Source organism: Ictalurus punctatus, chromosome 10, assembly GCF_001660625.3.
Source record: "Ictalurus punctatus breed USDA103 chromosome 10, Coco_2.0, whole genome shotgun sequence".
NCBI lineage: Eukaryota > Metazoa > Chordata > Actinopteri > Siluriformes > Ictaluridae > Ictalurus > Ictalurus punctatus.
The window spans coordinates 12270753-12297796 of record NC_030425.2 but is presented as its reverse complement, the minus strand read 5'-3'; the positions used below and the strand labels follow the sequence as shown (position 1 = coordinate 12297796).

At 38.7% G+C, this 27044-nt stretch overlaps 2 protein-coding genes and 1 long non-coding RNA gene across 5 annotated transcripts; 1 reads left to right on the top strand and 2 right to left on the bottom strand.

Moving 5' to 3' along the window:
* Positions 1-1844: 1844 nt before the first annotated feature.
* map2k2a (mitogen-activated protein kinase kinase 2a) lies at positions 1845-13515 on the bottom strand. Its single transcript, XM_047158112.2, has 12 exons — positions 12970-13515; positions 12794-12891; positions 11984-12194; positions 11738-11884; positions 11435-11512; positions 10633-10684; positions 5304-5428; positions 4907-5120; positions 4491-4555; positions 4305-4366; positions 3966-4011; positions 1845-3685 (listed from the first exon to the last, which is right to left on the bottom strand). Exons 2-12 carry the CDS (start codon positions 12880-12882, stop codon positions 3575-3577), a joined length of 1200 nt encoding a protein of 399 aa, XP_047014068.1. The 5' UTR covers positions 12883-12891; positions 12970-13515; the 3' UTR covers positions 1845-3574.
* A 3830-nt stretch (positions 13516-17345) lies between these two features.
* LOC108270604 (golgin subfamily A member 6-like protein 22) lies at positions 17346-21322 on the bottom strand. Of its 3 annotated transcripts, none has more exons than XM_017477432.3 (11): positions 21050-21322; positions 20646-20707; positions 20302-20421; positions 19884-19943; positions 19640-19744; positions 19221-19280; positions 18962-19081; positions 18564-18623; positions 18305-18424; positions 18109-18168; positions 17346-17588 (listed from the first exon to the last, which is right to left on the bottom strand). In XM_017477432.3, the coding sequence occupies exons 1-11, from the start codon at positions 21192-21194 to the stop codon at positions 17472-17474; spliced, it is 1029 nt and encodes a 342-aa protein (XP_017332921.1). In that variant the 5' UTR covers positions 21195-21322; the 3' UTR covers positions 17346-17471. The 3 variants fall into 3 exon arrangements, with proteins under 3 accessions (XP_017332921.1, XP_017332919.1, XP_017332923.1); XM_017477430.3 differs by having other exon boundaries at positions 19625-19744; positions 21050-21320; XM_017477434.3 differs by lacking the exons at positions 18564-18623; positions 18962-19081 and having other exon boundaries at positions 19625-19744.
* Positions 21323-22134: 812 nt separating this feature from the next.
* Positions 22135-25482, top strand: LOC108270605 (uncharacterized). Its single transcript, XR_008397101.1, has 4 exons — positions 22135-22242; positions 23081-23546; positions 23632-23790; positions 24298-25482. It is a non-coding gene; the product is annotated as an uncharacterized LOC108270605 (long non-coding RNA).
* Positions 25483-27044: the final 1562 nt, after the last annotated feature.

The window sequence follows — 27044 nt, the reverse complement described above, 5'->3', positions numbered from 1 at the left end:
TTAAAGTAGACCTGACTAGAGGAAGAACCTAGAGAAGGGAACTGATGCTTCTTATTTAAAAGAAAGATACATGTTAAAAAAAAAAAAAAAAAAAAAAAAAAAAAAAAGTATTGTGATATTAAATAAATTAAACCCAAGGAAACTGAAGTTTAAAAATAATGAGTTTAAGGAAATATAAATTTAAAATAATGATTCTAATTGTCACAGTATTGATTTAGAGGCAGATGCAGTTGCAGAATTTCAGTGAAACATTTAGCAAACAAAATACCACACAAGACTTGCATAAAAACAATGGCGAGTAACATGAAGACAGTGCAAGTAATGCAAGACAACAGTACAGTGCTGAACTAGACTATACACACACACACACACACAAAACGTGAAACAGGCGACATGGTGCAGTGGCTGATGGGAAATGTAGTTCTAGTCCTTCTCCCATATCACATGGTAGAACCCACCACCTTTAACATGCGGCACCCGAAGCAGGTAATCAGTTCATAAGTGGCCTGGATCCCAAGACCAGATGTCCCTATGCATTTTGTAGTTCCATAGTGCGTCATCCCTCACGGGGCTGGATAGAGGACGCTTGACGTGTTCATTTAGGTACAGAAGTGTGTCGGTCTCTTCTGCACTGTAGAGAGACGCCGTGATATCCCCAGGGTGGTATGAGTGCGGAGCACCGCCTGCAGGGTGAACGAAGCTCAAGGCGGCATCCGAGGAGGGAGCGACGTTCACCATGAAGCTAGAGGGGGAAGCAACACTCTCCATGAGGTCAGAGGGGGGAGCGCTGTCCTCCGTGGAGCAGGAAGGGGGAACGACATACTGCGCAAAGCAAAGGAGCGACGTCCTCAGTGGAGCATGGAGGCGGAGCGACGTCCTCAGCAGAGCATGGAGGCGGAGCAACGTCCAAAGAGGATCCTGGTGTAGTGACATCCTCAGCTGAGCAAGGAAGCAAAGTGGAACTCTTGGCCGCACCAGGAGGTGGAGTAACATCCTCAGCTGAACAGTGGTGCTGAGCGGAGTCCTTGGTCAAGCAGGGAGGCTGAACGACATTCTCCGTTGACTCGGCAGGCTGCACAAGATCCACATTAGGGGAAGGAGGGTGGGAGATGGTTTCCGCCTGGCTGGTAGGCTTCCTCTCGATATATGCCCTGATAGACTACATCATCATGTCGAGCCATTCCCGATTAGCCTCAATTATGGCGAATCTCCCTTCCTTCTCCCACTGCTGCGGTCTTTCCCTTTCTAAAAGGGTTTCTTGCATGCTTAAAAAATCTGCTGCATCCATTGATTCGGCCTTGCATTCTGTCACAATGTTGATTTAGAGGTGGATGCAATTGCAGAATTTCAGTGAAACATTTAATAATGTAGCAAACAAAATACCACACAAGACTTACGTGAAACAATGGCATGCGTACCATGAACCATGAGGACAGTGTGAATAACAAGATAACAGTGCAGTGCTGAACATGACTATACCGTATACACACACTAGTGCTAATGAGCTAAACGTGAAACAGGTGAAAGAGACATGTGACATGGTGCAGTGGCTGATGGGAAATGTAGTTCCAGTCCTTCTCCCATATTACATGTCACCAATATTCTACAAAATGTTTTATGTTCTTTAAAAGCTAGTCTGATTGTGCAACTCCATCTCCCAACATGTTAGGAGGCAATTACCTGACTCAGGTGTGGTTTTTGGTAGTTGGAACAGGACAAAAATGTAGTTTGGCAGTGACTCTCCCTTCTTTACACATGCTTATTAATGAGTAATTGATACAAAGAAATTCCAACAAAAGTGACTTATGACAACAAAGAATAAATATTGCCATTTAGTGAAAACATTGATTCACAAATAAGATTTTATTCGTGTATTAGAATTGTATTCAACAAATTTCAAATGACAATAAAATGACTTTCCAATTTTCCTACACCAATCAAAAAAAGGAGGAAAAAAAAAGACAACTAAAGAAGGCTATTTTTTAAGACTGTGAAACAGTACTACTAGTACTGTATATATATTTTTATACACATGTGCATCTGCATTCATTTGGTTGGAGGTGAATGCCAGCTATGTTCACAATACAGGTCCAACATTATTATGTTCAGTTTCTCAAAAAATATCATAATGTAAAAACTGATGTCTTTTGAGACATTTTTTTTCAACTGAATGTGATACATGTGTTCTATGCCTATATTATGCCCCGTTTTGTTTCGGAGAAACTGAACATTGAAGAAGGTAAAGAACATAGCCAAGCCCTATCAGCATCCAATGGGCCTACATTCCTACCTTACATGAGCCATCCACTAACTCTGTGCATTTATATTAAATTACATTTGCTTGCATAGTACGTCACATTTATCACAACTTAGTGAATTGTGTACTACGCAAATTCTTTATTAACTTATTAAACAGAGCTTGCTGAGGATGTACAGTCTGTGTGCGGATTGTCAGCTGTAATGTGGAGTGTAATCCTGGTTTGTCTATAGAGCAAAAGTGTATCTCTGTCTTTATGTGTAGTTGGCAAAAAAAATGCAGCATCAAAGCATAAAGAATATCTTCCCCAAAATACCAAATGGTGAAAAACGTTACAGCATTAAACAGAATTTTCAGATAACAAACCTAAGCATCATATACAGCCATGAAAAAAAAACAAACAAAAAAAGATTTTAGGAAGTAAAAGTGCCCTTCTGTATAATATAGAAATATCTTGTGACAGTAAATGTGTTACATCTCAAATTTCACAAGTTTCTTTCTGTGATAAAATGCAGATGGGCTGCATGTCCTTATTTTGGGATATTTATAACCATACTGCTTTACAGTGGAGATACTTTATTTTCTTTTAAATTAACAAATTTAAGGCAGAAGCTGCCACTAGCTGTTTATATCTCCAAATTTATAACATAATCAATGTCTGATATGTTGCCAAACATCCTGGTCTTGCAACGTCTCAGACTTTGCATCAACTGTATACCTACATAAATGCATGTAGGAGTAGCAGTTCAGCTTCATGAATTCATTCATCTTTATAAACATATCCAGCCCACACATTACCAGAAAATCATTATCAGTGTGATCTGCAGTAGCCCTCTTTGGTTTAAAACTGTTCAACACAAGAGAGAGTAGAACAGAAATGTATCTTCTGAAACAGAACATCTGACCAGACTGCTGTTTTCATGCAGAAACACTATTACACAATCACCAGAGTGCAAAAATATGACACCTGAAAAATCATAGTAAAAATATGCATTATACAGTATACACCCAGTGCTCTAATGCCATACCTGAAACATTCCTGAATAACTGCTCTGAGATCTTAAATATGCTGTTAATTCAAGGCAAGACATGTTTGAACCTAAATTCAATTAAATGGACAGTTGTACCAATGACAAACATGACTTTTCATAGACCAGTACCTGCAGAAAGCCCTGTGGCAACAATAGAGCAAGTGAGGAGGGACAAGGGGAAGTGAGTTGGCCTGACCAGGCTTAACAAGCAGGGAAAAAGAACCAGAGGGGTGAAGAGGAAACGGAGAGAGGGTGAGGGGAATGGTGTGCGTGGCTGGACTGGAGTTCAGTCAGAGGTGCGAGTGGGAGTGCTTGGCTGATTCAGACCCATGATTCTGCACAACCAGCCAGCAAAGTCCACCTCATCCACTTCTGCACGCTTGATAAATGTATGGCCCTGCAACAGCAAGTGGAGGAGGAAGTGAGAAACACATTATTATATATTTAAATGCAAAAGTACTACCGATAAGTAACAAGTCATCAAATCAACTCTTCTGAAAGATAAAAGTCATACTTACTACTATGACCCTGACTCATATGACTAACTATTGGGTAAATTATGACGAGCATGGTAGCATTCAGTATGTAATGGCTTCTTGTGTTAAAATAAATAGATTGCTTTGTATCAACTCTATATCATCTATAGCCACCAGAAAAGGAAAGAAGACAACAAGCACCATCAGCATCTTCAGGTCAGCTCGGTCTGCAGGGTTCTTGATGAGGCTATAAAAGAACAAAGAGAGCCAAAATGAAATCCACTTGGGTAAGGAGCAATGTGACCGCAAAACTACAGCCTTTTGTCATTGTGAAAATACAGGACACAAAATGACTGTGTTGTGCTCTTTCATTTAATTCCAAGATTCCATGCGAATACGTAAGATTACGACAGCACCATAAAGAAAAAGAAGACACTCTATGGAGTAAAGGCTAACCATTTTGTGCAACATCCAGCCTTGGAAAAGTGTATGCATCCAAAAATGCCAATTCTGACAGGAGACCAAACAAATGGAACTCACCATTTTGTCACAAAGTCCTGGAAGTCTGAGGTAAATACACCATGTGGCAGCTTAGGTGGGGGCTGTGGAAAATGGAGGGATGGAAGGAAAAAGCAAAAGAAGGTGATATTGAGGAGCAGTGCAAAATGGAAAAAATGTATGAAAAATCACCAGGAATAAAGTTGTTCACTAGGCAGTTTCTCTGACCTCATTGACAATGTAGTCCAGTAGCTCAAATATAGCCATGGCCGGCCTGCTGTCCATTCCATGTCCTTTGGGGAAAAGCATTTCACATGGGTCAACTAAATTGCCTTATATTTTAGAGCTCCATAATCCCTATATAGCTTTATATTTCTATAGTAATCTCCAAGGTGTCTCTGGTACATCATGGACAGTAGCATTTGTATTTTATTATAGAAATCAAATAATTACAGGTCCAGCCATTATGGATGTAGTGGACAGAAATATAAGGAATATATAATAATTACTAATATAAACTGAAACAGCATTATTTTTGCAATTATTCACCAATACTTTTATAATAATTAGGATAAGTGAAATTACCAAATTGTCTAAATTAACCAAATTTACTTTAGTAATGGAGGACATAGATGTACACTCACCACTAATGGGGCGTCCAGGAGGTCTGGGTCTTGAGGACGTGCTGTGTCCCTCTATCTCTGCTCCATCCAGCACGGGTCGCCCAAAGATGGCCTCCAGCTCCTTGGCGTCAGGCGGGGGGATGGGGTAGCGGCCTATGGCCAGCTCTACCAGTGACAGGCCCATGCTCCACACATCCGACTGCACTGAATAGTGAGTGCCCTGGAGCCTCTCCGGCTGTCAAGGCAGGAAAAAAGTAAAATTACAAACAGTCGAAATAGCGTCAAAAACGCAGGACTGGGCCGAGCTAGCAGTGGTTGCCTCCGCACCCCATACTGCGTTGCTGGGCATGGGCTTGGTTTCTGGCAAGGGCAGGGGCAAGACTGGGAGGGTGGGGGAAGAGAGAGAGGCCTGACTCACCGACATGTACGAACGTGTTCCCACAAAGGAATTGGCCATGGAGTCGATGAGCTGGCCGCTCACGCCAAAGTCGCACAGCTTGATTTCACCGCGCGAGTTCACCAGGATGTTGGAGGGCTTCACGTCTGCAGGAGCCAAAGCACAACACAGAGAGCGAATATAGGTGAAATGGAGGGATGAAAAGGGATAAGGAAGAGTATGGAGGCTAAGAGTGCCAAGGCTCAAATCCCACCACCTGGCCCTTTTCCTCCAGCTTTACTCCAGGCATCCTAGTCCATGCCAAGTATTCGGCCAGAAAAACATTTCACAAGCAGCCCTGCATAAGCAGGCCTGTATAGCTCACAAAATGCAAGCTGCCTCTGATGGCAAATATGCATGGCTACATTTTCACCTTCTTTTGTGCTGGTAGGAGAAATAATTGATGTGTTTTAGTGACACACACACACAATTTCTAATGCCTTGAGACATTCTGAAAAAAATGCGGTTATCAGTACTAAGTTCAACACTTGGAAGTAGAATCAAATTTGTGCATCCCTACACAGTAGTAACAAGCAAATAGGCTGACGACTTCTCCAATTATGTTCTATACTGAGTTCCAACCTTTCGTGAGTCCTCTATAAGACCCCCTCCAGCTCAGCTTTCCAAAGGGAGAGTTCAAAGGGACTCAATAAACAAGCGAGAAAGAGAGGTGATGCAAAAATAAGAATAGAGGGGGTTGCAGGGCGCGGCTGCCATATAATCACATCTGTAAAGCCATAATTACCAGCCAGGCTCCCAGACAGTTCTGCACTCACTTGCTGACTCTCTCGGTCACAACAGCACAGCTACAGACCTGGGTGTCCCTTATGAGCTTGTTCAGCTCTAACCTGGCTCCTCCAAACCCTTACACCGCCTCAGCGACGTTCAGTCAGCCATATTGAGTTCACTTAGTCTTGTTTCACAGTGTCACTCAAAGAAGGCAAGACCTTAACCAATGACTAGAGAAGAGCACCTAGGCACTCCACAGCCAATTAAAGGAAGATGTTAATAATTTTCCTATTTAAATGAGGGTTATCATCTGGATAACCTTTGGAAATAAAGCAATTGTAAATATATGGTCACCTTACTAACATTATTTCACAGCCACTATTTGCATTGGTCATGAGTCATAGGACGTGAAGACAAACATCACAGCGATACAAATACATGAGTATTTGTGAGCATAAAACTTTGGATGAAGCATAACTGATTTAATAAGTAAAAGCAGTTTCTTTGTGTTAAGTACAAAAGCAACATCATAAATATGTTTAAATGTTAGTGAGCCAAGAAATTCTGGACAGAAAAACCTGTTACATCAACAGAAAAAAAATAGTAAGAACAAAAAGAGGGTAAGGATAAAGAGGAGAGTGATGAATAAAAACCTTTGGGCAGCCTTAATGTGTGAAATGCAAGTTGGCCAATGGCTTCTATTCCCACAACTTTCCAGTAAAATCCCACCACATTTGCAGGAGTATTGACATTATAAGCCAAACGTTTTTGCCATTTGGAGTTTTCCAATAGGTCACACTGATTCCAGATCTGGAACAACAGCTGGCCAACAGGCAACATAAAAGCACTCAAAACTCATTTTCATTTTAATGTACAAGCTATGTGAAGGACATCGACTCGAATAGTAATTCCTACCCAAGTCTATCTAAAACCAGACTTTTTTGAAGCACCAATCAGGACTAACTCCAGTTTATTAGTATTACAATAATATTTTAAATAACAAGACACAATATTTAAAATGCTATGTAAAAATCCTAGACCATCTAAGGCAATTATTTTTACTACAATTTATCTTAAGAGCAAATGTTTATTGGACTACCAATTTTTTTTTGTTTAGTTATTTTGAATCTTTTAGAATACATAATGAAGTAGTGTTGTGGTATATTCTTCCAAATTTCATAAAGCACTTGGCAGCTCTTCCCTGTCCAAAGGCTCCCACGCAGCTTCAGTTATGTTGAGGTCAGGATTTTGAGATGGTTGACTTAATACTGTAAGTGTCCCATTGGACTTCCACTCCAAGAAGGTCTTAATTGTGTTTGGGTAGTTGTTATAGTATGCTGATCATCATTTATCATCTATTGTTTTTGAGCAGATCCCCTACATCATTGGTTGAAATGCATGCCAGATCATGACAAAGCCACCTACATGTTTCATAAACAATCAGACAGGAATCTGAAGGTTTTTTTCCTGACATACTGGCATCTCAAATGTATCTGTATACAAATACATATAAATAACACTTCTCTTGGTTGTTGTTCATCTAAATAAGTCTTCTGGTTCTTCTGTACCATGCTTTGTGGCATTTAACGTACTGCATTTTTTTCCTGCTTTGTCTTTCTACAACACGCCCTTTAAGACCATTTCTTGTAAGACGACTTCTCACACTGACTTTGGTGCCAGGTGCCAGATGCCAAGAGGCATTTGACTGGATTTGTTTCTGTCCCTTAAGGAAATGACCTTTAAGATGCAGAAAATTTTTTGGCCTTTCCACCGTATTATTCTGCCGACAACTTGTCCAGTTTATCATACTTCCTGATGACAGTTTGAATGCATCTCAAAAGACCAGTTTGGTGGGCAGTTGCTTGCTGACAATATCCTTGCTGAAATCAAACGACAATGACGTATGTTAATATGTTAGTGTGTCAGCTTAGCTATTTTTCCCTTGAGGCTCCCTGGTATTGCAATTACCGTCCAATATACCAATTGTATTTTGCAAATTCTACCCCACCTGGTTTGGCCGTAAATGTGTATTTAAGTTTAATCAGATGAGTTAAATGTACAAACTCCTGCTGCCCAGATAAACTGCTTTAAAAAAATGTGTCCTTTTGAATAGGTTCACCAGATTCCCTATTACTAGATTCAGAACTAATATTTTAGCATGCATGGTTATCCTGTTTTACAAAAAGTTGTTTGTTTTTTTATTATTACAGGGTGTCCCAGAAGTCTCCATACATATGAGACTGTTTGCCAGCACCACGTCAGTTGTGCCTTTGTCAGTGGATGTTCGTGGATGTCCACTTCTCGGTTGGTCCGCAGTCTTTTTGAATTTGTTAAGAAGTTTGGCAACAGTGTCATGTGTGATGTGCTTGCCATGTTTACTGTTAAAGTCCATTGCAACTGTGCAGCTGCTTCCTGATCCAGAATGATTTCATTACGGTCAAATATTGTCAAGGTATTCTTAACGGCTATCTGAATATATACAGTATCTCACAAAAGTGAGTACACCCGTCACATTTTTGTAAATATTTGATAATTTCTTTTCATTTGACAACACTGAAGAAATGACACTTTGCTACAATGTAAAGTAGTGAGTGTACAGCTTGTATAACAGTGTAAATTTGCTGTCCCCTCAAAATAACTCAGCACACAGCCATTAATGTCTAAACCACTGGCAACAAAAGTGAGTACACCCCTAAGGGAAAATGTCCAAATTGGGCCCAATTAGCCATTTTCCCTCCCCGGTGTCATGTGACTTGTTAGTGTTACAAGGTCTCAGGTGTGAATGGGGAGCAGGTGTGTTAAATTTGGTGGCATCGCACTCACACTCCCTCATACTGGTCACTGGAAGTTCAACATGGCACCTCATGGCAAAGAACTCTCTGAGGATCTGAAAAAAAGAATTGTTGCTCTACATAAAGATGGCCTAGGCTATAAGAAGATTGCCAAGACCCTGACACTGAGCTGCAGCACGGTGGCCAAGACCATACAGCGGTTTAACAGGACAGGTTCCACTCAGAACACGCCTCGCCATGGTCAACCAAAGAAGTTGAGTGCACGTGCTCAGCGTCATATCCAGAGGTTGTCTTTGGGAAATAGACGTATGAGTGCTGCCAGTGTTGCTGCAGAGGTTGAAGGGGTGGGGGGTCAGCCTGATAGTGCTCAGATCATACGCCGCACACTGTATCAAATTGGTTTGCATGGCTGTCGTCCCAGAAAGAAGCCTCTTCTAAAGATGATGCACAAGAAAGCCCGCAAACAGTTTGCTGAAGACAAGCAGACTATGGACATGGATTACTGGAACCATGTCCTGTGGTCTGATGAGACCAAGATAAACTTATTTGGCTCAGATGGTGTCAAGTGTGTGTGGCGGCAACCAGGTGAGGAGTACAAAGACAAGTGTGTCTTGCCTACAGTCAAGCATGGTGGTGGGAGTGTCATGGTCTGGGGCTGCATGAGTGCTGCCGGCACTGGGGAGCTACAGATCATTGAGGGAACCATGAATGCCAACATGTACTATGACATACTGAAGCAGAGCATGATCATTATGCAGTATTCCAGCATGATAAAGACCCCAAACACACCTCCAAGATGACCACTGCCTTGCTAAAGAAGCTGAGGGTGAAGCTGATGGACTGGCCAAGCATGTCCCCAGACCTAAACCCTATTGAGCATCTGTGGGGCATCCTCAAACAGAAGGTGGAGGAGCACAATGTCTCTAACATCGACCAGCTCCGTGATGTCGTCATCGAGGAGTGGAAGAGGACTCCAGTGGCAACCTGTGAAGCTCTGGTGAACTCCATGCCCAAGAGGGTTAAGGCAGTGCTGGAAAATAATGGTGGCCACACAAAATATTGACACTTTGGGTCCAATTTGGACATTTTAACTGAGGGGTGTACTCACTTTTGTTGCCAGCGGTTTAGACATTAATGGCTGTGTGTTGAGTTATTTTGAGGGCAACAGCAAATTTACACTGTTACACAAGCTGTACACTCACTACTTTACATTGTAGCAAAGTGTCATTTCTTCAGTGCTGTCACATGAAAGGATATAATCAAATATTTATAAAAATGTGAGGGGTTACTCACTTTTGTGAGATACTGTATACACACACACACATATATATATATAAAAACAAAGTATGAAATATTTTGGAAAATATTTTGCTAAAAACAGTTAATTTTCCCCTCTGTTTGGAGACTTTATTATATGAATATTATATTCTGTATTATATGAATACTTCTTTTGGAGGCCTGGTTTTGAGTTGCTGCAAATGCAAATGTACTTACTATATATAGAGAAGAGTTTAGGTAAAAAACTGTCCAAATTTTATATTTGTCCAAAGCTTACTAATTTTAAAATCCATATGCTAATCATAGGTTTAAATTTTAAAAGCTTATACAGATTATATAGATTCTGTTTAACATCAGGTTAAATAATCTTCTCATCACACTGAAATGATCAGATTGTCTACATGATGTGTATCAATATTCTCATTTCCTGCCTGAGCAATCGAGTATCAACTTGCACATGTACATGCATGCAGATTCACAAACATTTCTTTGGAATGCGCGTCCAAAAATACCTCGGTGCATAATTTGGTGCTTCTCCCGTAGATAGGCAAGTCCTCTGAGTACCTGTGTAACAAATAAATAAATAAATCCATTTTAAATGAGGGCCAAACACTCATTATAGTTTTTCTTTCTTCGCTGTCTGGGCCAAATGAGATGTCATTATTTACAAGGTATTTTCTAATAAATGAAAGAGTTCATGCGTACACATTACATTATTATTCAATTATATTTGCCTACATGAAAAAAAATCCAACAGTATATCAGTGCTTTGTATTAGAGATAAAAATCTCTCTATTAGCTTTTGAGTCACACAGTGATTATAAATCAATTCTTTGTGCAATTTAATTCTTCTTTGTTTTTATTTCTATGAACTACATTAAGTTTTTTTCCACTACAATCAATTGCTACTTTGAAAACATACTATCAGTTTAATCCATGATGAAAAAACATTAAGCTTGATGTTTTCTATTATTCATCAGAAATATTTATTCTTGTGAACATTTATCAACTAAAATAAATGGTTTATATATAGCTTTATGTTGGATTATGACATTTTGTGCATCAATCAAGAGAGAATCATGCTGCATCTAAGAATTTTTCCCATTGCTTTTATTTCTAATACATTCCCTAGCAGGTTTATTCAAGTGATGCTTCAGCATTTTTAACTCATATGATATAAACACCTGCAGAGATCCTTTCTAACCTGCATCCTAAACTATGGCTTCATATGAATTCAAGCAGGAAAAGAAACATTTCTTATGATTATGTGATGCTTAGACTAGTTCATAATGAGCAGAACAGAGTGATACTCACTGCAATACTAACTTTGCCCAGGATTTCCTCTGGAATTCTTCTAGCTTCTTTTAGTACCTGATCCAGCGAGCCCCCATCCTGAAAAGATCACAATTATATTTTTTCACCCCTGTTTCTCAGCTGTTACAGTTTAACAGTACACTATTATTCCTCACTCAAAGTCTGCAAATCAGGCAAAACACCAAAATGTACAGTATTGTAGCGCTCCAAGACTCTCCAAGGCATGAGATCTTTAACGACATTAAAAACTTTTTACTAACACACCTCTAGCACATTCACCTTCATTTAACTCCTCTCACTCACCATATGCTCCATACAGATACTGATCTCCCCATCACTGTAGAAAGCTCCATAGAAGCCCACTATGTAGGGTGAGTTACATTCATGCAGCACCTGCAGCTCACGAATAATCTGGTTCCTAATGGCTGGTTTGATTTCCAAATGAATAAGCTGCAGTAAAATGGAGAACATGGTCAGTTGTTTCATCCAGCTGCCAACAGTAGCAAAAAAAACAAACAAACAAAAAAACATGCTTAACGCAAACTTTACCTTTCTGGCCATAACCAGCCTAGAGGGTTTATGGCGCACTTTGTGGACCACTCCTCCGTTCCCAGCACCCAGCTCACAGATGGGTTTAAAGTCATCATCTTTCAGCTCACCCACCTGAGCCTTCTGGGTGAGGAAGGCTTCGAGACGCTTCCTCTGCTGCTCATCCAAGTCCAGCTCCCCTAGCTTCTTCTGCAAGGCTTCCAGATTAGCTCTAACCACCAGGGAAATCACATTATGCATTAATCTGGCATGTACACTTACATAGAAGGATACAGTGATTTTACACAGTACTTATATATCATGCTTGAGATTTGCACAAAATGCTGGATTGGCTTTGGATCCACTGGTCCAGATACTGAATACTGATACATATTTTATGCCGCAAACATGCCGTATCTTAACTCTCCCAACACAGATAATACACATGAGAGGGCAGTATTGTGTAGATCAATGTTTCTCAAAGTAGTGTCCATGAAGCATAGCCAAGAGGTCAGTGATTTGTTTTGGGTTTGTTTTTGTTTTTTTTAAAAACAAAACAAAACAAAACAAAAAACTTGTTTTCAAGCCAGTGCTTATAGCACGAACACTAGTACTGAAAATGGAAAACCTGTCATCTCTATTGATATGGCTTTCCCTAACACACCACTCAAACTGGAAATGAACTGATCACTGCAGTCAGGGGTGTTAGGTGCAGGACATCACCAAACTTGTCCTGAACCCTGACTATAACCAGACCAGAACAAGGTCCTCCTGGATTAGACGATATAATAGTGGTGACATTTGATATAATGTATGATGTTGAGTACTCACTCTGAGGCAGCATCAGCGTTGGTGGACGGTTGACCCTCTCCTGTAGGCGGTATGGTCAGTGGGACTGGTCGGGGTTTTTTCGGGGCCATGACTGACTACTATATATATATATATTTATTATTATTATTATTATTATTATTATTATTTTACCGAGAAATACAACGACAACGAGTTACCGCCACTGTAATTTCCCTAAAGTGACACAATATATTATAAACCAGCTGTTGAGAAGGTTTAGTTTTTCCAGTCTGGCATGCCTCACGGAGTTCTGTCACAGTCGGACAAGTAGGCGGATGACAAGAAGTCAAGAGAAGCTGCTCCCACACAGACAGGTAAGCATTGGTTGGTCGGAAACCCTCTTTGACGGCAAAACGCTCTAGTGTATGAGCTGGAACAAGGTTTGAGACGGAGTCATGACTGTAATATTTTTCAAAGCTCTCCCAGTAGAGACTGGGACTGAGACTCGGCGCGGCCCTGGCTCCAATAGGAAGCGTCCTCAGACAGATGACAGCTTTCAGGCCTCTGTCCTAGCACAGCTGATCCCTCTTTTTCACCGAGAGGCTGCAGCATTAAATCATCCCAACGGCTGTCCTGTCGATGCGTGACTTGTGCTCAAAATTCCGTTTAAACACTTTTAGAAATTTTGCAGGGGGAAAAAAAAAAAAAAAAAAATCCGGTACAGGAAGCAGCTCTCCAACCAGAAGGAAGCGTTCTATATCTCGCGAGATTTGCGAGTATCGCGATAAGACAGGTCACTGGACGCGCTGTAGTGCTGTGCCCAGCATATTTTATACCGGTTCTGGGATTTAAACGTGGTGTTTGTTCAACACTGTTTTAAAAACGCCATTGTCGGTTTGCCCTGCCTCTGTAAGCTGCCTTTAATGCTAGTCCATTACTTTAAAGAGCAACTCCAGTCACAACGTCACCAACAACTAGCGACTCTACTAGCTTATCTACATTTTACTAGCGGGACACTAGCTGTTATTTTCAAAACAATGTAGCTGTCCCGATACGAGCTACTTTTTCAATAAGTAGCAGTCTAGCACAAAAAAATGCTTTTCACTTTTCACAAATTATTAATGAATCAAACAGTAAAGTTGCTGCACGGTAAAACTAAAATGCCACACAGTTTATAAGCGTCAGTTCGATAAACTAGCTTCAAGTCAAGTGGCTTTTTATTGTCATGCCAACCCTATAGAGCTGGTACGGTACACAGTGAATGAAACAGCGTTCCTCCAGGACCATGGTGCTACATAAAAAAACCCTACACAATATACATGAAGTGTGGGTGCAAACAACACAAGACAATACAGTAACTACTAAACCAGGACAATGGGCACAGAGTAGCGCCGACCAATACATAGCTCTAGTATGAAAGTGTCCGATATAACAGTTAGTGAAAAGAATAACAATATAAATAAAAAAAATTCATGCTGTGAATATATACATAACATACTATGACACCGTATCCAGCAGATTAGTTTATACCATAAGCTTCATAGCATTCAGCTTCACTGTAATCTACTTTTTTTTTTTTTTTTAGCTGTAGATTAGCTATTTCCATTCAGCACCTTCCCAGGTCAGTCATTCTTTTGGGCCAAAGTTATTGTATACATTGGGTCAAGATTGGGTTACCAGGGCAGAGAGACTTTCTGCCACCTTGCCAACGTAGGCAGAGTTGTTATGAAATGTGCTGCTTAGCCAATTTTGTTTAAAAATACATAAATAAATAAATACGCTAAATAAATCCTAACCCAACATTGGGCCAAAGATTTATAGGGAGGGCCAACATAGCCACCCAAAATAGGCTTTGAGCCAACATCAGTTTGCTTCCTGAGTTTTAGCTTAAAAAGTTACAACTGAAAATTAGCCTTTCAAACACTGTGCAACACCATGTTTCTCACTATGAGGTCAGCTCATCCTAGGAACACAGGCTTATTTCGTTACTAAACTTCAGCAGCAATTACTGCAACCAAACATTTTCGATAACTGGAGATCAGCCTTTAACAGCGCTGTGGTGGAATAAATGGGTTAATATTTTCAGGGTTATTTTAACCCTTTAAAAATGTCAAATCTACTACATTATAAACGAATATGTCAACATGGTATCTCCTTTATTTATACACAAGGTGTTCAGAAATTTATTGCTAGAGCTGCTAAGGTGGTGTTTATATATAGACTTTGAAGTAAACGACTCAAATAAGTCATGTATTTAATTCAATTCAATACAATTTTATTTGTATAGTGATTTTTACAACGGTCATTGTCTCAAAGCAGCTTTACAGAAATATATAAACACGGGATACAGATTTTAAATTTGTGAATTTATCCCAATTGAGCAAGCCGGAGGCGACGATGGCGAGGAAAAACTCCCTAAGATGTTAAGAGGAAGAATTCACCTTGAGAGGAACCAACGTAGGATCCAGTGGGCACATCGATGCTTCAAAAGTGAATATTCACTTTTGAAGCATTGATGTGTCGTTCATGAATGATTCGTTTATTTTTAACGAATCTTTACTATGACTCGGAAACAACGAGCTGCCTTAGATAGTGATGGGAAGTTCGGATCATTTTACTGACTCGAATCTTTGAATCTTGTTCAGCAAAATTAACGAATCTTTTTTCCGAGTAATTATGGCAAATGAGTTGACCTCTGCCTCCATCTACTGGTTTTAGCTGCAATTGCAAGTCATTTTAATTTTAAGTGTTTGTTTGTCTACCAGATGGCAGTAATCTGCGACCATGCTACAGTCTTCATATTATTTGAATGAGTGCAACAGAGAAGTCTGTATCTTACCTAAAGTGAATGCTACATTAAAATGTTCTAATTTTATATAAAACATTGAAAAGTAGATATTTTTTAAATTAAATTGACAAATGTAAGGCCAATAAATTCAAGATGACCATAAATCTACCCAAAAACTGCACAAATGTAAAGAAATTATTATTAAGAAATTATGGTACAACAAACTCTAACTGTCTGGGGTCTTTGGAGACTCCAAAACATCCTGAGAGTTGGCCTAAACGAACAGCCTAGAATGGTTCATGTGACCCAAGGAGTTGGGTTGATGCGTCGGGGTGGGTGAGGGGTGCATTGATTCAACTGTCAGTGAAAATGACCCAGCCATTAACCCGACAGTTGGGTTACACAAAACTATCCCAAAACTGGGTAGAGACTGAAAAAATAACCTTAACCTTAGGGTTGTATTTTACAATTCGCATTTGTTGCCGCTATATGGCGCACAAACACTATACCAGACCAATTGCAGGAACAGGAGTTGGATCATCTTTGCTACGTTTTAGTCTTGATTCTACCAAGATTATAGTCGTATACTTTTATAGCATATATTTTATTAATGATTATTAATGGTATACATTTTTTAATGAGTGATTGCACATAAACTTATTGTGCCACATAAAACCCAGGGTGTCTTAGCAACTACAGCCAAATGCTGTTTTTATTGCAAGTATTTATTTAAAAAAAAAATAATAATAATAAAAAAAAATGTTCCATCCATCCATCCATCTTCTACCGCTTACTCCTTCTTCAGGGTCGCGGGGGGAACCTGGAGCCTATCCCAGGGAACATCGGGCACAGGGCAGGGTACACCCTGGACAGGGTGCCAGTCCATCGCAGGGCACAAAAAAACAATGTTTTGCAGTTTATTTCTGGATACTATATTCCATACAAAATCTGTTAAGGATTTATTCAATATTTTGTTAAGGGAACTTCTAGGCACTTGTAAGAGTCCTACATCCCTAAATAGGAAACCAAAATAGAATAAGTTGTAAATAGTTATTTCCTACTAGTATGAATGGTTGTACCATGGACTATGTACACTAACTTGCATACATAGCAGCCAAACTGAGGTATTTGGATGAAAACAAAATGTGCCTACGCAGCATGTGTTGCTAAGTGATGAGTAAAATCTTATAGTATTCCAGCATTATATCAGGATGCTGGGGATCCTGTTTTCCGGCCCTGGATGCAAAAGAAGCCGTCAAGATCAATCTCTATAAGCCTGGCAATTTGGATGAAATTTCTAACAGAGCCCCGTTAGCTAACCGTTGTTTGTAAATACTAAAATTAGCCATGTTTCCTAGGAAGCAAGCTAAAGTTCCCAACTTTATGATTTTTTTTTTATTTTATTTTATTTTTTTGGTGTTTGTTACAAATTCAGTTATTTAATGTTGTGTTCATTCCTAGTACTCTGAGGACAATTTCCATTCGCATGATTTCATTGCTCTAGGGAACAATAGATGAAATATGTGGCATGTTGAATTAGTTGCTTGCTAATTGTATGATTGTTCTTGAGTTCTTCAAATAGCCAGTTATTCATTCTCATTAATAAAGTATTTAAAAAAAAATCCGGTTTGTTTGTTTTCATTTTTATCTATGTATTTCTGTAAGTTTGGTTCATATTGTAGATTAGATTTGAATGATGAATTAACACAATATTGCCTTGTATTGTGATACTTCAGCTGGTATAGTATTGTAAGATATGTTTATGGTATCATGACAACCCTAATATAAATGGAACATTTCAAAATGTTTCATACAATCATCTTTTTTTTAATTCAGGTTTCATTTCTCATTTTTTATGTTCATCGTGATAAACGATGTGCAGAATTTTTTGTTGGCGATCTGATTTTTTCCACTTTGGGCGTCCTGTGCGATTTAGATCTCTGTAGCACAGCCCTCTAGTGAGTGCAGAATTCCCAGTTGTTTCCTCAGGGCGAACTTCTCATTCTCTATCTGAGCAATGGCGTTCAGAGCTTTCTCCTGAGCTTCACTCTGGTAGTTCAACAACGAACAGATGGAATATAAATGAATTATTAAAGAATGAACAGATACTAAGTCAGACTCAAATACAGATACATATCAAAGGTGCACAATGTTTTTGATCAGTGGTTTGTGGCTTGTAGTAGATTATGAAAGTGTGTCCAGTAATCTTTTATGATCTTTCTGGAATGTAAGAAACCCAAACACTAAAATAAATATGATAAAATATTATTAGGCGGCTATTCTTTTCCACTATGAATAAGTGTTCCCTGATTTGGAATACATATTATTGTTTAGAAAGACAGTTAGTGAGCTTACTCAATCATATTAGACAGAAAGCTTACAAAGAAAGTGTCACAAGTCATCTGGCTGAGATGGATTATGAGCTCAAGGGATAAACAATGAGTGGAAACCCAATTCTGGATTTCAAAATGAATGTTTAAAATCCACGACATTACGTATTTCCTCCTCTGGCTACAAAAATCCTTCCACACACAACAGCAGTCGTGGCTTCATGAGAAAAATAATTTACCTTAATGGCTGCAAACATGGACAAAAGGTTAATGTGTTTCTGCTGCTCTCGATACTGCTCCTAGATGACAACCATGGGTTAGAAGAGGTTCAAACTTAAGTGTGCAGGCATTTTTTTTTTTTACTTTTGGCCATATGATTGGAAAATCTCTTTTTATGTTCACCTCTAAATTATTATGAAGTGTTTTCTGACTTACATTCAGTATCTCTTCATTAAACTTTTGGGTCTCATGGAGTTGTCTCTCCAACTTCTCCACTGACGCTCGCAGTGTTTTTACTTCATCCTTCAGGTTGGAGTTCTCCTGCTCCAGAATATCCTGAGTGAATGAAAATGATAAAAGGTTTTATACACCACAAATTACCAACATTAATACTTTGGTGCAAAACCATTTTATTAGCTAACAGGAACTACACAATCAACTATTTGTGGCGTTTAAAATTAAAAGAAGAGCTTACCTTAGTCTCTTCGGATTGGTACCAAAGGACTTGGGATTTCTGTAGCTTTTGCTCCTGCTCCTAAAACACAAACATGCGAATGTTCACATCTGCAATGGGCCTTTTCACTTTTGTCTGAAAATGCATAGTTGTAGACAGATGCAAATATATTATTGATCAAAAGCTTACACTGTCTGGTCAAAGTGTGTATTATCTCTCTTGAAAGGTTTTTATGTACAGGTGAACTTTTATTTTATTTTCACAATCTTTGCCATGTTGTTTGATATTCAAATGAATGTGAAAAGTTCTGTTTAATGTTCTTCTGTCCTCCAGGAATTTTTTTTACTTTTGGCCGCACGATTGCAAAAGTCTCTTTTTATGTGTATCTCTAAACTGCTATTAAAGCTCTTTTCACTTACCGTTAATTTCCTTACATGTATGCGGTTAGTGTCACGGAGTTCTTCCTCCAACTTGTCCAATGAGCAGTGCAGTATTTTTACTTCGTCCTTCAGGTTGGAGTTCTCGTGCTCCAGAATGTACTGAGTGAATGAAATTGATAAAAGGTTTAATACACCACAAATAACCAACATTAGAATTTTAATGCAAAACCATTTTATTAGCTAACAGGAACTACACAATCAACAATTTGTGATGTTTAAAATGAAAAGAAGAGCTTACCTTAGTCTCTTCGGATTGGTACCAAAGGACTTTGGATTTCTGCAACTTTTGCTCCTGCTCCTAAAACACAAACATGCGAATGTTCATATTTGCAATGGGCCTTTTCACTTTTGTTTGAAAATGCATAGTTGTAGACGGATGCAAATATATAATTTGATCAAAAGGTTACACTGTCTCGTCAAAGTGTGTATTATCTCTCTTGAAAAGTTTTTAGGTACAGGTTAACTTTTATTTTATTTTCTCAATCTTTGCCATGTTTTTTGATATTCAAATGAATGTGAAAAGTTCTTTTTAATGTTCTTCTGTCCTCCAGGAATATATTTTTTTTTACTTTTGGCCGTACGATTGTAAAAGTATCTTTTTATGTATACCGCTAAATTATTATTAAAGCTTTTCTCACTTACCGTTAATTTCCTTACATTCATGAGGTTAGTGTCACGGAGTTCTTCCTCCAACTTGTCCAATGAGCAGTGCAGTATTTTTACTTCGTCCTTCAGGTTGGAGTTCTCCTGCTCCAGAATATCCTGAGTGAATGAAAATGATTAAAGGTTTTATACACCACAAATTACCAACATTAATACTTTGATGCAAAACCATTTTATTAGCTAACAGGAACTACACAATCAACAATTTGTGGCGTTTAAAATTAAAAGAAGAGCTTACCTTAGTCTCTTCGGATTGGTACCAAAGGACTTTGGATTTCTGTAGCTTTTGCTCCTGCTCCTAAAACACAAACATGCGAATGTTCACATCTGCAATGGGCCTTTTCACTTTTGCTTGAAAATGCATAGTTGTAGACAGATGCAAATATATTATTGATCAAAAAGTTACACTGTCTGGTCAAAGTGTGTATTATCTCTCTTGAAAGGTTTTTAGGTACAGGTTAACTTTTATTTTATTTTCTCAATCTTTGCCATGTTGTTTGATATTCAAATGAATGTGAAAAGGTCTTTTTAATGTTCTTCTGTCCTCCAGGAATATATATATATATATATATATATTTTTTACTTTTGGCCATATGATTGTAAAAGTCTCTTTTTATGTGTATCTCTAAACTGCTATTAAAGCTTTTTTCACTTACCGTTAATTTCCTTACATGCATGCGGTTAGTGTCACGGAGTTCTTCCTCCAACTTGTCCAATGAGCAGTGCAGTATTTTTACTTCGTCCTTCAGGTCAGAGTTCTCATGCTCCAGAATATCCTGAGTGAATGAAATTGATAAAAGGTTTAATACACCACAAATTACCAACATTAGTACTTTGATGCAAAATCATTTTATTAGCTCCTGCTAATAAAACACAGCAATGTAAGGGTCCACCTCGGCCAGAGACCGCTGAAAGTTCACAGATGTTATAAGAATTGTTCACTTTTACACACGTTCATACACTAGCTGGTAAATGAACATGATTGAGATTTGAGGAGTACCTCAGGCTTGGCCGTGTCCATGACCGCATCCATGTATCCATCAGAGACATTCTGCACTGGGTCTAAATGCAAAGGCAAAAACATTATGTAAGCAGGCATTCGACAGCGTTTATTATTATTATCATCATCATCATCATCATCATCATCATCATCATCATTGGTGTAGACAATGTCATTATGTAATTTTCTATGTATGCTGATTAGTATTTCGCCTCACACTAGATTGCCAGCACAATAAAGCCCGATATTTGGTCTGACCTGGCCACCACATTGTTGCCTAAAGGTCTGGCTAGATCCCTTACTGAAACCGTTTGTTTAAAAATATTTTTTTTGCAATTGGAGAATTGCATTTAACAGTTCATCGTTACACCAGGACCGAGAAGTACTTATGGAAATAACCCTACCTTTGTGGACAACTGTGCCTTCGATGGCTTCCCTAATGGGCTCCTCAACTTCACACTTTTGGACATTATAATCTCCAGCAGCAAGGGCTTCAGTTCCAGAAGCTGCAAAGCTTGTAAAACTCTTGCATTTACCAAAAGGTAACATTATATCTTACTCCTTAACAGGTCTGATAAACAGCTTGTAAAAATCGAGTTCAATGAAACAATGAGCCTCTGCCTTCTTTTTAAATTTTGTAGAACAGAATTGCGTTCTGTTTCCAGTGATGTCACAACCTTTCCATGGAAACGCCGTTCTACAGAATATCCGTTCTGTCTCCCCCTCTCCTCTACTACTACATTTATAATGTGAAATGTGATTTAGTTCACTTTCAGTTAATTATTTAACGAAATGATTAACTTGTGTATTCGTATAATACGACATACTGACAAAATCTCACCTGTAGTAGGTCAGTCATCCTACTAGGAGTCTACTACAACATAAAACAAAGGCAACCTGAGTAAACACACAATACAGTTTTTATTGAAGAAAAATAATAAAAAGGTTATTCAAAACCTATCACCAATGTGAAAAACTATTTGCTGTTTGCTATTTGCTTAACTCTGGTTGTACCACCTTTAGCATCAATAACTGCAACCAAACATTTTCGATAACTGGAGATCAGCCTTTAACAGCGCTGTGGTGGAATAAATGGGTTAATATTTTCAAGGTTATTTTAAACCTTTAAAAATGTCAAATCTACTACATTATACACAAATATGTCACCATGGTATCTCCTTTATTTATACACAAGAAGGTGTTCAGAAATGTATTGCTAGAACTGCTAACGTGCTGTTTATACCCAGATAGCAAGCACATTTGGGCCGATTCCGGTAGAAATGCGCCGTTGTCGGCTCAATGGCGGTATCGGTGAAAAGGTAATAGCCCAGAGCCCTGCCGACTGCTCACACCACGTCTGGCCGACAGACGGGTTTTGCTATTTGGGCCAATCTCGGCTGAAAGCTGGTGTACGCGCGGCAGGTCCATACTCGGCGTAGGGGTGTTCGTTAAGTCACAGTCGGCCCATAGCTGGAATTAAGGAGCTCAGCCGCCTGGAAAAAGAGAAGAAAAAAACGTTTTGGCGGTTAAATCAGTTGGGATCCTCGAGGCTGCAGTCGTTCTTCGTTTTCAAGAGGAATCATTTCACGTGAAGAAGGTAAGTAATTTAATTGAACAATTTCAGTCTACGATATTGTTTGATGTTTAAAATGTCAGGAAGAAAATGTTGTTTATATATATATAGCTTTATAATGGTATGTGCGGTGGCAACGAGAACGTAACATCAGATGGTGTGCTAGCAGCTAGCTGCCGGATAGCTCATTTAGCTCACGTTAATGATGTGTATAAGAGGCAGGAGGCCGTGACAAAGTGCCCAAATTGTGTATTCATTCATGCAGTAGATTATTTTTTGTTTTTAAAAAAAAATGTTTATATTTATTTGAATAGCTACCTCGGGATAGCTAACGCGCTAATTCGGACAGAAATGATGAAACGGGGTGGGGACTTTGATCTCTCAGTTGTTCTTCGGGATAAAAGCGGTCTGGAGACTCGGAGCGTTTGGCATCGTCGTGACAGATGCTGATTCTCACAGCTCGACACGTTTTTATAAAGTTTTTTTTTTTTTTTTATTGCTCTACAACTAAGACACAAACTCCTCGTTTATTCCTTTCCTCTTTTGCTACTTTTTATTGTACTTTTGTTCCGATTGACTTTTTTTTCCCTGAATGTTTGGCTAGAAGTTTCTAGAACATGGAGCTAATGCTAATTTAATATGTTCTGTCAGAAAACCCTCACCGCTTGCAGCATGCTGTGGTCCCCTTATTTGATTATATTGTCCACTTAGCAGTATAACAGACCTGTTGTTCGGCTCAACACTGTTTTTCTTATGGCGTTTGTGCAATTCTTAGCCTTAGTCTAGCAACATACAAAATTTTCGTCTCATCGAGTGATCCTGAAGGGATTGAATAATGTTTACATGCAACTGTATTTTACAGACAGCTATAAAGAATGCAGGAGGAAAGCCAAAGAGGGCAGGACCTGGTCAGACCTCCAGTCAGACTCGGAACTTCTTTATCATAGCCATGCTGAGGGAGGTGCTGACTAAATTAGAGATGGTGCTGGACCAACAAACCACTGAGATTACTTCAACTACAGGAGGTCCAGGTGCAGCCTTTGGATATTGAGAAAGGTTTACTGCCCCTGCAAGACCTTCCTCAATGGCGTAGTCTGGAGCAAAGAATGCAACAGAGTCCAGATTACAAGCAAAAACTGTTGAGATTTTTTTCTTTTTTGTTAACAATTGCTTGCACAATTACACAGCTACTAAAAGTGTTTCTTTTTTCTCAAAAGGACACACTCGTACTCAAAGCACAATATTCAACACCACTTTGATATGAAGGAACAGTTATGACCTAATCTTTGGTAGAGTAACTGCTGGAGTAGTGAGAAGCACTGATACAGGTGACGAGGCAATACATGTGTATTATTTATTTATTTTTATATTGTTTTATATTATGTTATTGTTTTTTTTAAAAATCTGTTAAAGGTAAACTGGTTGCGCTTATTGACGGGGAGGATGTGCACGACTGCACCTTGCGCATATTGAAGAGGGTGATTGCCAACTCCCTGGCAAAGAACCGCAATTGGAGGGGAGTCAATTTCAAGACTTCACTGGCAACTCTCCAACTCGGAGAGGTCGTGATTGGTAAGTATATCTGTTTATATACAGAATTAGCTGTCTGTCTTAGATGATATGTAAGGGGTAATCCACAACCAGGTGTGCATTAAATGATTTTAATGCATGATGTGGAGGCAAAGAACCACTCATTCAAATAGTTTAATGGACATCTAGCCATCGATTACCCCACTTATACCATGGGCTTTCCACAATTAATAAAGTTAAAGCGTCATTTATTTTAGAAGCACAAACTTTTGATTAGAAGTTTCAAATAAACGTTAATTTCCATCAGTTAGGTCGTTAGAGCTGGAATTTTGCCCGATATAAATCAGACACAGATACGGTAGTGTGAAAAGATTTAGATTTAGAAATTATAACGGTGATCAAACTGACTGGAACTATATGTGTAATAAACAGTTATAATGCACACCTTCCAGCCAATCAGAATCCAGTATTCACACTGACCATGGTATAAGTGTAATTAATGCTTAAGAGTCATAATGACCTTACAGTATGTATTGCTTTATTCCAAAGCTGCAGTTCAAAGAAACTTCTTCACAGCTAATGCTGCTGAGATGGAGGTCGAGGGGACCATGAAGAGGTGGCTCTAGCTGGCATCAGATCGAGAGTGTGGGCGCAAGAGAAGACTTTTGCAAAAGGAAGGTATTTAGAGTGTTCTGTGCTTCTTCTTTTTTTGCGCTATTTGTTAATTTGTTAAAATGTTCATATTATAATCTATTTTTAATTGTTTATAAAAGTCCTTGTTGTTTTTATGTGGTTGAATTTGTGTGTGTGTGTGTGTGTGTGTGTGTGTGTGTGTGTGTGTTGGTAGCTGAGTGGGTATACAGTTGTGGTCAGAAGTTTACATACCCCTTGCAGAATCTGCAAAATCTTAATACTCTTAACAAAATAAGATTGATCATAAAAATCCCATGTTGTTTTTTATTTAGTACTGTCCTGAATAAACTATTTCACATAACAGGTGTTTACATATAGTACACAAGACAATAGATGAATTTATAAAAACCACCCCGTTCAAAAGTTTACATACCCTTGATTCCTAATACTGTGCATCGTTTCCGGGATGATCCACGACTGCTTTTATGTTTTGTGATAGTTGTTCACGAGTCTTTTGTTTGTTCTGAGCAGTTAAACTGTCCACTGTTCAGGTCCTGCACATTCTTTGCTTTTCTAGCATCTTCTAGCATATTTGACCCCTTTCCAACAGCAGCTATATGATGTTGAGATCCGTCTGAGGACACTGAGGGACGCGTACATGACTATTACATCAGGTGCAAACATTCACTGATGCTCGAGAATGCAACACAATACATTAAGAGCCAGGGGGTTTAAAATTTTGAACAGGATGATCGGTGTAAATTGTTATTTTCTCTTCTGGGAGACATGTAAGTATCTTATTTAGCTTCTGAAGGGCAGTACTACATGGAAAAAAATAAGATCTTTAAACAAAATAACAATTTACACCGATCATCCTGTTAAAAAATGTGCACCCCCTGGCTCTTAATGTATTGTGTTGCATTTATTTGTAATGTAAGTGGAGGAATTTATTTGTGTGCATGTGTTCGTAGCTGTATGTGTGTGAGAGAGAATTGTTTTTGTCTTTAAATATACTGTAAATATATTTAGTTGTTATTTTGTAGGTTTTAAAAGTGTGTTGTTAATACATGTTCATATTGCAGTGTATTTGTTAATGTTTAATAAAAGCCCTTAATCTTATTAAATGGTTGAATTTGTTTCCCTACTAAAATGAAGTACATTTGCAGTTTCTGGGCAACATTTGGCCCGGGGACCAAGCCGACTCTCAGCCGGATCTGTCTTACAGTGTCTGGGCCAGACCCTGGCCACATAAAACAATATAAGTCACTTTACAATGTCTGGGTCAGAGGAAATTGTATGTGTTCGTTTTCAGTGTGTGGGCCAGTTTTGGGCCGAGGACACAGGCGCACTGGGCCAGAACTTAAGCAAGTATGTGGCCCACAAGTGGGCCAGACAAATTTTGCAATCTGGGAGACTATCATACACATCTTTGTACTGGTCTATCTGAGGCAAACACAATTCACCAATTTCAACAGCATACTATAAATATCAACAACACCAAAATAGCCCTGTACAGTAAATGTACAGTTTTAAAGGTTTGATAGTTGTGGGAGGTTTACTGGTAGGATACAAATAAGACACCATAAAAAAAGCATGTATTTTTAACCTCATAAAATCTATAAAGGTAACTGAAGTATTTGTCGTAATACATAATTTCTTATAAAAATGCTGACATTTGTCTGTGGTTTCCAAAATCCTTGATGCAGTTTTTGTTATTATTTTATTTTATTTTTTTAATAAATGTATTTTGATAGTTCTCTAACTTTCCAGAAATTGAGCTTTATTTAATCTTATTCATTAATTTAATCTTTATTTATTGTGCAGGTCAAGCTTTCAATTTACACTACAAAAAACTCATCTAATAAACTGAATTAATTCTATAAGTACAGCACACCATTGTCTCACATTTAAACACATGTAGAGTGAAAACAAAGCCATGAGAGAGAATGGTGTCATACAGAACAGCCAAAGACTTATGATGTTAGATTTTGTTGAGGGCATGAATACAATGTCTATTGGGTATTTGAGATGTGAAAAATGACCAAAATACACAAATAAACAATGCTAAGTGTCTTCCTGCCATGAAGTGCCACGAGTGACATGACAAAGTGAACATGCCATTAAAAGACATAATGCATTTGAGAACCAGCCATTTTCTTGCATCTTCTAGAATGCTTTCTGTAATAATTGAACAGCAGTGATAAAAAAAAGAGAAAGAGATGAGTGTGTCCTTCATATACCAGGTTTGCTTACTCATATTAAGCAAGATAAACACAAGGAGTGGAGAGCTGGTAACACATAAGGTGCTTTTGTTTGCTATGGAGGAAACGGCTATCAAACAGCACCAGCAGGATCTCACAAATTTACTTATGTTTTCAGTTACTGAATTCAGACACGTCAAAATTGGAAACAACCAGAACCCTATATGACCCACTTCCCCAAACAAACTGGTGTTATATGGTCTCCAGCATACTGGAACATGTTTTTTTTTTGGACCCAGTAACACTCTTTTCAGCTCTGTTTCTTAAAGCAAACTGATGCAGTGACATTTTTCCCACAAAAAGATGTAATGCTGAAAATCCCATTTTGAAGATGTTTTGGTTTACAGTACTCTCATGTATAAATTTGTACTTACAGTGCTGTAATTGGCACACAGGTGCAGT